The 13,786-nt window shown below is 44.3% G+C and overlaps 1 protein-coding gene across 4 annotated transcripts in view; it reads left to right on the top strand.

Moving 5' to 3' along the window:
• LAMA3 (laminin subunit alpha 3) overlaps positions 1–13,786 on the top strand; it is a 264,586-nt gene that overhangs the window by 224,639 nt on the left and 26,161 nt on the right. For all 4 annotated transcript variants that reach the window (XM_032311338.1, XM_032311337.1, XM_032311339.1 and 1 more), the window contains 7 exons: positions 424–594; positions 2,953–3,104; positions 3,261–3,423; positions 4,083–4,216; positions 5,014–5,158; positions 8,470–8,589; positions 8,959–9,092. In XM_032311338.1, coding sequence (XP_032167229.1) covers positions 424–594; positions 2,953–3,104; positions 3,261–3,423; positions 4,083–4,216; positions 5,014–5,158; positions 8,470–8,589; positions 8,959–9,092 — 1,019 coding nt within the window. The remainder of the gene's footprint in view (positions 1–423; positions 595–2,952; positions 3,105–3,260; positions 3,424–4,082; positions 4,217–5,013; positions 5,159–8,469; positions 8,590–8,958; positions 9,093–13,786) is intronic.

Below are 13,786 nucleotides of genomic sequence, written 5' to 3'. Positions count from 1 at the left end.
AAGAATTTATTTAAAAAATATTTTTGATGTGTTATATATCTACAACACACCAGGCACCATGCTAAGTGCTTCCATACATGCTAGGTCATCTGTACAAAATCTTCTAGGGCTGCAGCATAATTATATTATGATTATAATAAGGATTATCATTTCTGGTGCAGAGAACTAGATGCACTTCTCAAAGACCCCTGACTGGCAAACAGGAAGAACATGAATGCTTTGTTACCCAGCTCCTGAAACACCTTCATGAGTGTATAAGCCAGATCTAAGAGATATGCACACTCCTTTGCCCTTTATCATAACAACTGGGAAATGCCAGTGTAGAGCTGAAAGGAGTCGTGGCAGAGTCCCAGGCTGGCCCTCTGATCATGCCCTCTTCCCTCACAGAAGAATCTTTAATGACATAGATCTTTTCCCTCACAGGTTGCTATCCCCATGAGGTTCAATGGTAAATCTGGAGTTGAAGTCCGGGTGCCAAATGACCTAGAAGACTTGAAAGGATACACATCTCTTTCTTTGTTTCTCCAAAGACCTGACTCAAGAGAATATGGGAGGACGGAGAATATGTTTGTGATGTACCTCGGAAATAAAGATGTAAGTATTCCTTCAACATTTCTCTTGTTTTTAGAACAATATGGCCTGAGGATTTTTTTTTTTTGAATATTGGTTATATATTTGCTGCATGACCACCAAATTTAGTGGCCCAAAGCAACAGTAAAAATTTATTATTTCACACTTTCTATGGTATGATGTTCAAGAATGGCTTAGCCAGATGGCTTCTTTCAGGGGCTCTCATGAGGTGTCTCGCAAGGTGTGGGCTGGGGCAGCAGTCATCTGAGGGCTTGACGGGCACTGGAGATTAGCTTTCAGTTTGGCTCCCTCACATGCCTTGTGAGTTAGCACTGGCTGTTGGTAGGAGGGATTTTTCATGCCACATAGTTCTCTCCATAGGGCTGTTAAGTGTCCACACGACACAGCAGAAGGCTTCCCCTGGAATGTTGCTGGGGTGACCATACCGCCATCACCAACCCACCATCATCTTTGTGGGTTGAATTGTGGCCCAGAAGAATATGTTTTTTTTGGTTTTTTTTTTTTTAAAGATCTTATTTATTTATTTGACAGACAGAGATCACAAGTAGGCAGAGAGGCAGGCAGAGAGAGAGGAGGAAGCAGGCTCCCTGCTGAGCAGAGTCCGATGCGGGGCTCGATCCCAGGACCCTGGGATCATGACCTGAGCTGAAGACAGAGGCTTTAACCCACTGAGCCACCCAGGTGCCCAAGAATATGGTTTTTGAGACACATGTCTCAAACGTGTCATTGCCATGTGCACAGCAGGAAGAAATCCCACCGGTATGTCAACAGACTCCACCCCCTCTGATGGCATCACAAGGGGCAGATTGTTATCTGTTGGCCTTATCCGATGGAAATAAAATGTTTAAAACATGAGAAATAAGACTAATTACAGTTTATAGATAGATGCATTTTGGTAAAAATAGTGCAACATGCCCAGTGGGCTCAGCACATGACATATGTGTGTATACACGCGAGCACATGCACACTAGGGGTTAAAGTTCGGCACCCCTCCCTACACAACCAGGGCAGTAATATCAAGGCTTCATGGAAACCAGCCGTGGTTCTTCCTCACAAAATCGTGACCCAGCCCTCCCCCTCAGAATGCCCAGCTGCAGACCCTTCCCCAAGTGGGCAGGGGTGGGACCATCTGTGGGTGAGGGTTGAAGTGGAATGAAGCCTCTGCTGCCTCATTAGTAAGGCATGTAGTTGCCCTACTCTTTCTCATTCTCAATTATTCAAACCACTACTGTTACAGGCATTGTGAACACTTCATTTTCTTTTTTTTCCTGAGAGAGAGAGAGTGAGCAGGGGAGTGGGGAAGAGGGAGAGGGAGAGAGAATCTTAAGCAGGCTCCACTCCCAGTGCAGAGCGTAACACAGGGCCTGATCTCACAACCCTGAGGTCACGACCTGAGTCAAAACCAAGAGTTCAACGCTCAACCGATTGAGCCTGACCTAGGCAACAGTTCATTCGACCAGTTGATTGTAGCCTTTAGTTCCTCCTCTTAAAATACATTTCTTCAACTTACGTGTCAGAGGAAAAGGTAATTGCTGGCTGCATTAAGATATAATAGGTAAGAAAAAGAAAATGTCTGAAACATGATTCTGGAAAATTCTGGCCAATTAGGAAGTAATTGGCTATCATTTGTGTATGTGGGTGTTAAAGATTCCTAAAATTGACACTATTATTAATCACTCTCTAATGCTTTAAAATGTTGGTTCTTTATTTGTCGCTTTCTTAGGACATGACTTTCTGCTGTGTATTTTGACAAAATGCACATTACTTTATTCCTGCAACAAATTTATACCATCTCCCTGCAGAGCACCCCACCCTGTATTTATGATAAACAGAAACTTGTTTCTTGAATGTCAATTTCATGTTATGTATATTTTACCACAACTTTAAAACTCCGTGTGTACCTTCAGGTGCTAGTATTCTAACAGAGAAGAAAGATACATATGTAACTGACCTCACGTGATAACAGAGGGTTCTAGGTGTTTTAACAGAAGCATGCACAAACTGTTAAGAGATCAATATGTGCTACAGGGAGAACAAAAATGGCTTATTTCCAGACTAAAATCTAATGGAGACCTGAGTCTATATCTGGTTCATCTTAATGGCAAGTGCTTGACAAATATTTGCAGATTGAGCGAAAGGGGGAGTGAATCTGAGTGCAATAATCTGGGAGCAAAGACAGTGCAGACATTATTAAGTGTTTTGTCTGTATTATTCTGTACAAAGAGGTACCTCATTCATTCTGTCTGGCCAAGGCATACTGTGGAAAACCCTTTAGCTATTTGAAATGCGCTCTCTTGGGATGTGAAGTTGAGAGGAACAGTGTGTTTGCGAAATGTTCTGAAGTGGCCTTGATGTCCCCAGGCCTCCAAGGACTACATTGGCATGGCAGTTATAGACGGCAAGCTCTCGTGTGTCTACAACCTGGGAGAGCAGGAGTCGGAACTCCAGGTGGACCAGAGCGTGACCAAGAGCGAAACTCAGGAGGCGGTTATGGACCGGGTGAAATTTCAGAGGTACGACTCCATTGGCCTACTGCTGTTTATTAATCTGACCCATACTCATGGAACTCCCAGTGTATGTACCTCTAAACCCCGTTTTCAGTATCTTGACTTTGACTTCTTCAGCGTTTCTATAACTTTTACATATAATTTTAACTTATTTTTAAACAGAATTTATCAGTTTGCAAGTCTAAATTACACCAAAAAAGCCACATCCATTAAACCCGGAACATCCCAATTCCATGAAATGGATGGTGGAAGCAGCCACACGCTCCTCAATCTGGATCCTGAAAACGTTGTATTTTATGTTGGAGGTTACCCACCTGACTTCAGAGTAAGTGTAAATGTTATTTCACTGAGCAAAAATATTTACATTGCACTTTGGCATAAGGACCTCAGGTCTCTATTTCAATTATCCATTATATATAAAATGGATTTCACTATATATTCTTAAAGCATATCTAGTGATAAAAGCTAACCATTTTTGAGTACTTCCTGTGTGCTCTGATCTAGACTTAAGTCTATGAATTTAAATAGGCATCATTACCGTTCCATTTCGTGGATGAAGAAACTGAGACAGAGTAGTTTAATAACTTGCCCAATGTCAGACAGCTGGTAAATAACAAAACCAGGGCCTCTGGCTCCAGGGTCCCCATTCTTTTTTTTTTTTTTTTTTTTTAAGATTTTATTTATTTAACAGAGAGAGAGAGCACAAGTAGGCAGAGAGGCAAGCAGAGAGAGAGAGAAAGGAGGAAGCAGGCTTCCTGCCGAGCAGAGAGCCCAATGCGGGACTCGATCCCAGAACCCCGAGATCATGACCTGAGCTGAAGGCAGAGGCTTAACCCACTGAGCCACCCAGGTGCTCCCCAGGGTCCCCATTCTTAACCCTGTGTTACAATGGCAGTTAAAAGTGATGGGTTCATACTATTTCTTGCCCAACCTGATCACTGTCCTTAGTTGAATTCGATTTTTTGTTTCTTTTTTTCTTTTCAGCTTCCTGCTAGACTGAGGTTCCCTCCATACAAAGGTTGTATTGAGTTAGATGACCTCAATGAAAATGTTCTGAGCTTGTACAACTTCAAACAAACTTTCAATCTCAACACAACGGAAGTAGAGCCTTGTAGAAGGTAAAACAAACAAACAAACAACAACAAAACAACCAGGAACTAGCGTCTCTGTAACTGATTTTTGGTAACTTGCAGTTATATTACATGTAATAAAGGAATAAGCCAATGAGATTGCTTTTGATGTCACGGATAGCTTTGGGCCAGTAGATCTTAAATTATGATTGCATGCAATACTACTAGCCCACCCCTAAAATTTCCTCATTTGCATAAAATATTAGATTGATAGAGTTTTCCCAACTTTTGATTTTTTGAAAAAATATCAGTCCTTCTTAAAGTTTTGGTGCCTCCTACCACAAAATATTCAATGTTAGATGGCACCTGATTCAGGCACAAATTACATATTTACTGTAAGTTTCAAAAAAAATTAGTCCACATAGAACACCATGACTTTCTAGGTACGCTGACACCTGAAACTATTTGGAAATTGCTATCTTAAGCTCCTGAGCTTCCCTATAGTTAAAAGGATTTGGGCAAACTGCAACTCCAAATAAAATTATATTTCAAGTTAATAATTTTTTACATTTCACAGTCTTCAGCTGCTAGGCCACATCTTCCTAAGAAGATATTTTCAAAGGGGATTCCTAACTGTTATGTTTTTCGAGGTAGGGTTTGATTACCATAGAGCCTAAGCGCATACACAGGAGAAACAGTTGGCTATTTTCCTGTTCTAAAGACGTTTCTTCTTGAACAAAATCATGACAGCTACATTGCATGGGTTTTGCTCGGTTTTCAGAGAGCACACTTGAGTGGTGGGCCTTTGCTGCTGTGTTGTAATGTATGGTCATTGATGTTGACAGGAGAAAGGAAGAGTCAGACAGAAATTACTTTGAAGGTACAGGCTATGCTCGAGTTCCAACTCAACCAAATGCTCCCATCCCAACCTTCGGACAGGTGATTCAGACCACCATGGATAGAGGACTGCTGTTCTTTGCAGAAAACAAGGTATTCTATAACAAACATCCAAATAATCAAATATGTCCACTCAATTAAGCAAGTTTGGGATAACTGGGTTATTATAAGTAACTAACTAGATCTGAAGAAGTGTGCAAATGTTAGCTGTATCTTTTCTCCTGGCCTAATTCTGCTTTCTTTGGCCACGGGAGTGTGTGCTTTAATGAGGCAAGTAATTGGGAATTTGAGAACATGCCACCAAACATGCCATTGTCACTTGTATTCTTCGAAAACCACGGTCCGCCTGATAATCTACTTAGTCTGCCTGAAATCACATGACAACCTTCCAGGGTGTTTGAGAGACTGACTTTCTGCTGTTTGCATCTTGGTCCCACTCTTGCCAGGCTCTGTGGAATTATGTCTTTTCAGCCTGACCCTCGGCTTTCCAAGACCTGGAAGCTTTTCTGTTTTTTTGTTTGTCTGTTTGTTTTTAAAGATTTTATTTATTTATTTGAGAAAGAGAGTGAGAGAGAGCTTGAGAGGAGAGAAGGTCAGAGGGAGAAGCAGACTCCCCATGGAACTGGGAGCCTGATGCGGGACTCGAACCCAGAACTCAAGGATTGTGACCTGGGCCAAAGGCAATCACTTAATCAACTGAGCCACCCAGGTGCCCAGCGCTTCTGTTCTTAAGCCACTGAAGTTTCTGGAGGCCATTCTTAAGTCTAGTTTGGGAAATCCAAAGTGTATAAGTGATGAACAGTGCCATCTGCTCAGAGATGGGTCTGGAGTGACTGGTCCTAGCAGTAGGGCCTTCTGTGGTTGCTCTACAGGGAGCATTTCTGGAGAAATGTGCATCAGCCCATGGGATCTCTGTGAACATGGGATTGATAAGGAGCTTGGGATTTGACCAGCCCCTTCTGCCTGCAGGGTGGGGACACAGACCTGATCCAACTCTCCTCTCTGAGGCTGGTCTTGACCCTCTGGGAGATTCTAAGGCTGAACCAGTTCTGAGGGTTTGGGAAGGCCCTGACCTGCCAATAGAATTCAAGGAGCTGAGAAGTCACACAGCATCTTCAGAGCCAGGTGGTTGTTTCCTAAAACGGTCTTCTTTGTACTACCTTTTGAAGTTCTCAGAGACCAAGAGCCAGAAGTACCACTCATATTAGAAGAAAATTTATGGCGCCTTTAGTAACCAGATAAGGAAAAATGATTGTGAGCAACGCTGTTGAGCAGAGTGGCTCATTACTCAACTGACGTGACTCAGCAGTTGTCGAGTGTGATGAATGCTAACTGGTTCCCAAAAACAAGATGTGGGGTCCAGATAAGAACTGATGTTAGTTTGTTTTTTTTTTAAGATTTTTTTTTTTTTAATTTATTTGACAGATAAAGATAGGCAGAGAGGCAGGCAGAGAAAGAGAGAGGAGAAAGCAGGCTTCCTGCCGAGCAGAGAGCCCGATGTGGGGCTCGATCCCAGGACCCTGGGACCATGACCTGAGCTGAAGGCAGAGGCTTTAACCCACTGAGCCACCCAGGTGCCCCATGGACTGATGTTACTTTTATGTAAGGACTCTGTCTGAAGACATCAAAGAGAACCCTTGTTATCCAGGGACTGTGGAAGAATAAACATTTAAGCCCTACATCATAAACTCCTCAGCATATCTTTCTAAGGAAAGGGCTGCTTCAAGTATGTGCTTTACGCAGGAATAAGGATGCAGTGGCTGCCTTCAGGGACCTTCTATTCTAGGGGCACCTGGGTGGCTCAGTGGGTTAAAGCCTCTGCCTTCAGCTCAGGTCATGGTCCCAGGGTCCTGGGATCGAGCTCCACATTGGGCTCTCTGCTCAGCAGGAAGCCTGCTTCCTCCAATTTCTCTCTCTGCCTACTTGTGATATCTGTCTGTCAAATAAATAAATAAAAATTTAAAAAAAAAAAGAACCTTCTATTCTAGAGGGGAAAGAAATACTTAACAAAGCTGTACTCATTAGTTGTTTAATTAAGTCATCACAATGGCCATGAGCGGTATAGAGGAAAAGTCTGAGGTGAATGAAGATGAATAAAAGACAAAAGGATGGGTACTCTGAGACATGGAGGGAAGAGAAGACAGCATTTGGAGGGGAAAGGCAGACAGGTGATCCCTGTGGGGAGAGGGACATAAAGAAGGCCTGGAGGTGGGAAGGGCAGGGAGTGCTCAGGGACAAAATGGTGGCCACATGGCTGGAGCAAAGAGAGGCAGAAGAAACTGAAGGAGAGATTGGGGCTTCACAACATGTGCTGGGGAGTCGGAGCTTCCCCCAAGAGCAAGGGAGGGTAATATAATGTGCTCACGCTGGCATTTCCCATGGAATGCTCTGGCTGTAGAGTGACAAGTGGGTTCACGAAGGGACAGAGTGGACATGGGGAGGATGGGGCATTACTGCTGTGTAGTCTGGCTAGTCAAGTATGACTGACCCTGGGTGGCATGAAACGGAGAGACAGTTAAGAAATGGGGGGAACTGACAAGGTTTGACAGGAAGGGAGAGGGAGGAATGTTAAAGAGTGACGCCTAGTAGGCTCGTGGCTGGCTTAGCAGGGTTCTTACTGGTGAGAGAGAGCAAGGAAGAGAGAGCAGTGGGAAGGATGGAGAGAAAGGCTTAACTGCCGAGAGGCATGTGGACCACAAGCTCTGCTTGTGGGATTCAAATTTGAGGGATCCAGGAGTCACGTGCAGTAACAATAAGGTTACCCGATGTGTGGACCTGGCCCCAAGAAGACAAGTCTGGAGAGAAGCATCTGGGCTTCGTGGGCCCACACCGTGGGTTGGGCCTGTGAAAGTGACTATGACTTTGAGGCAAAGAGAGGGCGGCAGGGGAGAAGAGCTCCTCTGTGGGCCCTCGAGGAACCCCTCACATTCAAATGGAAGGAGGGGGGCTGGAGGGAGATGAGGCAGCAAATGAGGTTGAGACAGCGAGCCACCAGTGAACAGAGGGAGGCAAAGATTGGGGGTTTCACTAAGACCATACAGCTCTCCAATATGTGGCGGCCATCTTTTCAAATGGTATTAATGACCTGTGTCTTTTTCCTTCCCATTTGTGCTTGCTGGTTAGGGATCACATGAAACAAAATCGTGATCATAGTTGCATGTGTTACACCTTTCCCATGTGCCACTACTGGGCACAATGTGGAACACGACTTAGAACACTTACCCGTCGTGCCCATCCTGGCAGCTGGATATTACAGCACTGTTGTTCCTGTTAACTGAGGAGGGGGCTGCGGCTGAGAGTAGTTTGTGACTTGAGAGTAACTTGAGTTCCAGTCCTCTAGAGAAGGAGATTCCTCCTTCTTCTGTGGAATCTTCTGGTAAATGTTCATTGTCTCTGTGCCCTAGGATCGCTTCATATCTCTAGATATAGAAGATGGCAAGCTCCTGGTGCGATACAAACTGAATTCAGAGCCACCGAAAGAAAAAGAAGTTACACAGGTTGTCAACAATGGAAAAGACCATTCGGTACATCTTTTCATTCTTTTCACGTGAATTATTAAATGTCCTCAGTCCTTTAAAATTAAGTCAGCACCCAGAACATTTTTCTATTCCCAGACTAACTTATTAAAAGAGGAGGGACACCTCCTTTCAAAATCTGAGTACCTGGGCATGAAATATGTATATGGGATACATAAGACATGATTAATTTCAAATGAAACATTTCTATTAAAATGTTTCAGTGTTATATTTTTATCCATAAATGCTGCTGCTCAAAGTATTCCTATCACGTGTATAATCAATCTGAAGGAAATAAAAACATAATACCCCTGACTCATGTTGAATAGGATTCCTTAATTCCCCATTGCTTACTGACTCATCTCTCATTCTTTTTAGATACAGATCATAATTGGAAAAACCCAAAAACTTATGAGGATAAATGTGGATTTGGTTGGAAGCCTAATTCATGGTGACATATTTGATTTCAGCACATATTATCTGGGAGGAATTCCAATTTCAATCAGGGAAAGGTAAGATGATGTTTCTTTTAAAAAAAAAAAAAACAAAGATGTAGTTTACCTCTCTGAGTGGTTATGGTTATGATTGCTACTAATTAGTTTGCCTTTTTAAAGTCTAGGAAGAAACAAATACAAAAAGTTTAACTTTTCAGTATTCACAATGTTAACCAACAGAGTCAAAGAGATTGTAAACACCGGATTACGGGACTGGCCACTGAAGGAGAGTGAAGGAGCCATGGGTCACCCCTAAGTATAATTCTCAGGGAGAGAGAAACCATAGGGGATATGGTTGGTGTTGACAACGCTGCCATTAAGAACAGAGGCTGTGGCCCTGGGGTCCCTAACGGTAGCATAGGAGAGTGCGGCAGTTCCATGGCCTGAAAAACAGCACTAGGCACTGAAAGTTGGGGTTGCTGCCTTCAGGAAGTGTCTCTAAAATCTAAGGCATGTCTGTATGACCTGCCCCTTATGTGTTATCAACAGAACAGGTGCATAACTGCTTCCTGGATAATGACTACACGGATGAATTAAGTTAATTGGAAAGGAAGTGAAGCTTAATCTGAATGAGAAAAAAAACAACACTACTTCGAGAATGCACTTTAAAATAACTTTTACATTTAAATTTGTTTGTATCCTCCAAAAAGGGTTTTTTTTTTTTAAGATTTTATTTATTTATTTGACAGACAGAGATCACAAGTAGGCAGAGAGGCAGGCAGAGAGAGATGGGGAGGCAGGCTTCCCACTGAGCAGAGAGCCCAATGCGGGGCTTGATCCCAGGACTCTGGGATCATGCCCTGAGCTGAAGGCAGAGGCTTTAACCCACTGAGCCCACCCAGGCACCCCTCCAAAAAGGCTTTTAAACAGCTTATGTTAATGTGTGGGAAGAAGATTTTCTGAAAGGGTTAGTACAGACTCGTGACTGAGTGAAGAGCCTTTTCACCTTATTTGATTGTGATCATTCTTATATGAGATCTGAGGCTAGTTAACCCTTCTTCTAATTTATAAATCAGTTGGAAGGAGTACTAGATGTGATTTACAAGGTGTTGTACAAAGGTAGTCTGTCTTCAAGAATCCTTATATATTTGGGCATCTGTCCATCTATAGTAAAGACAAACTAATATTGTTTTAAAGTTCTTGAGGTTGCCCTCAGAGACAAAAATGCAGGTGAGAAAGCTCAGCGCTTGAATTTGGGAGTGAAGTCCTTAGATTTTTTGAACTAGGAAGGACTTTGCATGGAACATAACCTCTGAATTTGATAGATAAAGAAATTGAGAACCAAAGAGGTGGTATCCATGTTTAATATCGTCGATCTCATACCAGTTCAACCATGAATTGCTATGATAAATGAGCAAAATCTTGATTTTATTCCATTGGATGTGATGTGACTTGAGGAAGTCAGCACTCCTGTGCCCATCTGAGATTCCCATTTATTTACTCATTACACAGATACTCATAGTGTTGAGTGACATCAGGCAGCGTGGCAGCTGTGGGGAAGGCAACAGTGAGCAGGCCAGAACCTCGAGCATAGCAGGAGGGGGACCAGAGAGTGTGGTGGGTGCCACGGGAGGGAAGCTCAGGGCCCAATGGGGCCCCGGGAAGGAGTTTAATCCAGTGGGGGCATGGGGAAGGTGGCCTCTGGCTTGCCCTGAAAGGCAGGAACAATCAACATATGGGAAGCACCAAGAGCTGGAGAAAGTGTGACCTTCCAAGGAACTTCAGGACACCGGGGAGGCCACCCGGGGCTGGTGTAGAAAGCAGGGGCCAGAACACAGAGGATCTTGAAAATCACAGTAAGGTGACTCTCGGTGGACACCAGCAGAGAAAGGATATTATCAAATTCAACTGGTGCAGCACAGAGATTCAATTCAAGAGGGAAAAGGCAGAGGCAAGTAGAGTGGTTGGAAGACGAGCACAGAGGCAGGAGATGAAGGCAGCCCCAGGGAAATGGCAGTGCAGGTGACAAAGGGAGTGGATTCTCAATCTGTTTAGGACAGCAGCTAGGTACTATTGAGAGATTGCTTGGATTTGGGGAGGAAAATAGAAAGTGCTTAAGGGTAACACCCAGATTTTGCTCCAGCACTTGGGCAAGTGGACAGTACCCGCAGGCTGAGACCGCCTGAGTTCCTGGAGCCCGAGAGATTGCAGGCGGAGATGCGGGAGAGGGGTGGGATGAAAGGCTTGGTCCTCTGCAGAGAAGTTCAGGCTGGGGAAAGGGTGACTACAGCTCAGGTACAGGTGCTTGTCAAGGTTCTGGGGCATGTGGGCTCACGCAGACTGCTGAGGAATTCCTAGAGGCAACAAGGAAGCCCCTGGCTGGTGGTTTGCATTTGCATAGTGTTAGCACAAGACCCCCGATAGACATGCGGGTGCCCGCCAGCCAGGGCTTCCTAGAAAAGGGTAGTCGGTAAGAACCAAAAGAAGTCGTTCTAGTTTTGACTCAGCTGCCAAAGAGCTATATGACCTTGAGTTAAGTCAGCACTCAGGCTTTCTTTCTCTTTCCCTTATCATCCCTATCCATTTAAGAAATAGGTACACGGGTCTAGTTATGTATATGCAGATAGATGTCCATACAGAATTTTCCTAGTCATCTGTCCTAGAGTCTTCCAAACAAGGGATTACTCCTTTTTCTGGACAAGCTTATACCTTGATTTTTTTTTTTTTTAGTAAAATCATAAGAACATGGGAAATGTAGGAGGTAGCAGCCAGTCAAAAGATTTCACTGGCCTTTTACTCCCTTGCAAATAAAATGCTAAGCAGTATTGGGTGTTTCTGGCCCTGCTGCAGCCCTCTGGTGACATCTTTGATGAAACTCCCGCTGACAATTCAGAGGGAGTTTCAGCAGAGGGCAGGTGGGCAGAGAGGAGTCCTACTGATCAGTCATAACCAAGCTCCGAGGAGCAAGTGAGCAGTTCTTCCAAAGGGGGCGGGTGTTCTGACCCCAGCCTGAGGAGAAGGCCCTCGCAGACAGTAGCCCTTAAGCCTACTCCGGAGCAAAGCCAGCCAGCATGATTTCGAAAGCACCGAGAGATGTTGTGGATGCTCTGTTTTCTCCTCTTCCACTATCGTGTGTCTTCTAAGGAATGGGGGTCCAGATCTGGGAATGACTTTTTCAGGATTCCAGTCAGAAATCAGAATCTATTAATCCTATCTGCTTTCCATGAGACGAGAGAATCATCCCGATAACTCCAGAGGCTCTCAAACCAGTGGGGAATCTTTCCGGAGGAGCTACAACATTGTGTCAGTGTAATAATAAACCGTTAAAATGAAAATAATTCAAAAAGTAAAAATCAGCCACAGATCTGTTGCACATTTGCTCAGTTCAGGATTACCTTCGGCTCCTATGGCTCTGAGATCTGCCCACCACAGGCGTGGACCATGGAGACCTTCGTGAATGGCCTGGCCCCCAGTGTGCATCCACCCACCAGCGTGCTAACCTTCCAATACAGCAGCCTGCACCCCTACACAATCACATCCCTCTAGCAAGTATATTCAGCCCTTGCCTCCTGGAGCAAATGTGGAAGTCTAGGCCCTCCAATGAGCCAAAGTAACCAAAACACCTCAGAAGAGTGGAAATAGATCTCCATTTAACATCCCTGCTGGAGATAACTGTTCTCCCATGGGAAAGACTCATAACTCTTCCGAGCCCCATGGGGACACAGACTGTGTAAGTGTGAAGCGCAGGGACTTGAGTTGCCCTCGTTGGTAGGACACACTGACCACTCAGATCCCAGAGCTGCCATTTCCTTGCCACATGAGCTTAGACAAGTTGCTAAGTCTCCCCACACCTCCCCATGCAACCTCGGGGACATGGGCAGAATAGCTCCCCATCTCTCAGGGTCCTGTGACGATTCAAAGCGAGTCAAGGAGTTAGGGCAGTGCCAGCATGTGGTAAGAGCTCGGTGAATGTTGGAGAGGAAAATACCTCCCTGGAAAGGTCATGGTGAGGCTAGAATAACAGTGCCTTACACAGAATAGGGCTCCATAAGGATCTTCCAGCTGTCTTTCCTCCCCCCTCTGCTTCTCTTCTACCTTTGACCCAGCCTATATGGAAAGAAGGACCTCAGGGGATGGCGAGGGGTCCAAACCCCATGGAAACCCAAGAGAGAATGGATGTTAAAATACGTGTAAATAGATGAGCTCCAGCAGTTAATAGGAATTTTTCTTCTTTTCTGAGGCAAAAAGCCATCTTCATAAAATAATTACGCTCAAGCTGCCATGCCCGTGAGGATTCATTTCTTCCTTTTCCTTCTAATGAAATTTAATTTAATGCACATTACCTGTAGCTCAACTATTTATAATGATTTGAATAAAAATGAATGCAGATACTTTTCCTTTTAGAAAGGTGAGCCGCCTTGGGGATTTATAAGAAAAGCAGCTTTGTGTTTTCCTCCGTACATCATTTGTTTAAGAAACACAAATATTTGCCTGGACTCCAGTCAGTTCATCTGTGTTAATGTTTTATGTGAAGTCAGCTCTAGACAGATCCAAGTCAAATCAAAGGGGAAATGGCAAAAAAAAAAAAAAGGTGGGGGGCAGAATGCCAAGGTAGTCACAAAGGCAGAGTTGCTGTAGAAAGAAATTGCTCTCGCTATGAGGACTCTCCTCATAAGGTGGGGAGTTCCTACCCCGCCACCCCACATGGGGTCCTCACTCTGTCCCAGGCACCATCTTAACTCCCGTCTAAATTCACGACAACCCCATGAGAC

The sequence above is a fragment of the Mustela erminea genome, chromosome 13 (genome assembly GCF_009829155.1).
Source record: "Mustela erminea isolate mMusErm1 chromosome 13, mMusErm1.Pri, whole genome shotgun sequence".
Taxonomy (NCBI): Eukaryota; Metazoa; Chordata; class Mammalia; order Carnivora; family Mustelidae; genus Mustela; species Mustela erminea.
Note: the sequence above shows the minus strand (reverse complement) of the source record. Positions and strands in the feature narration are given on the sequence as shown.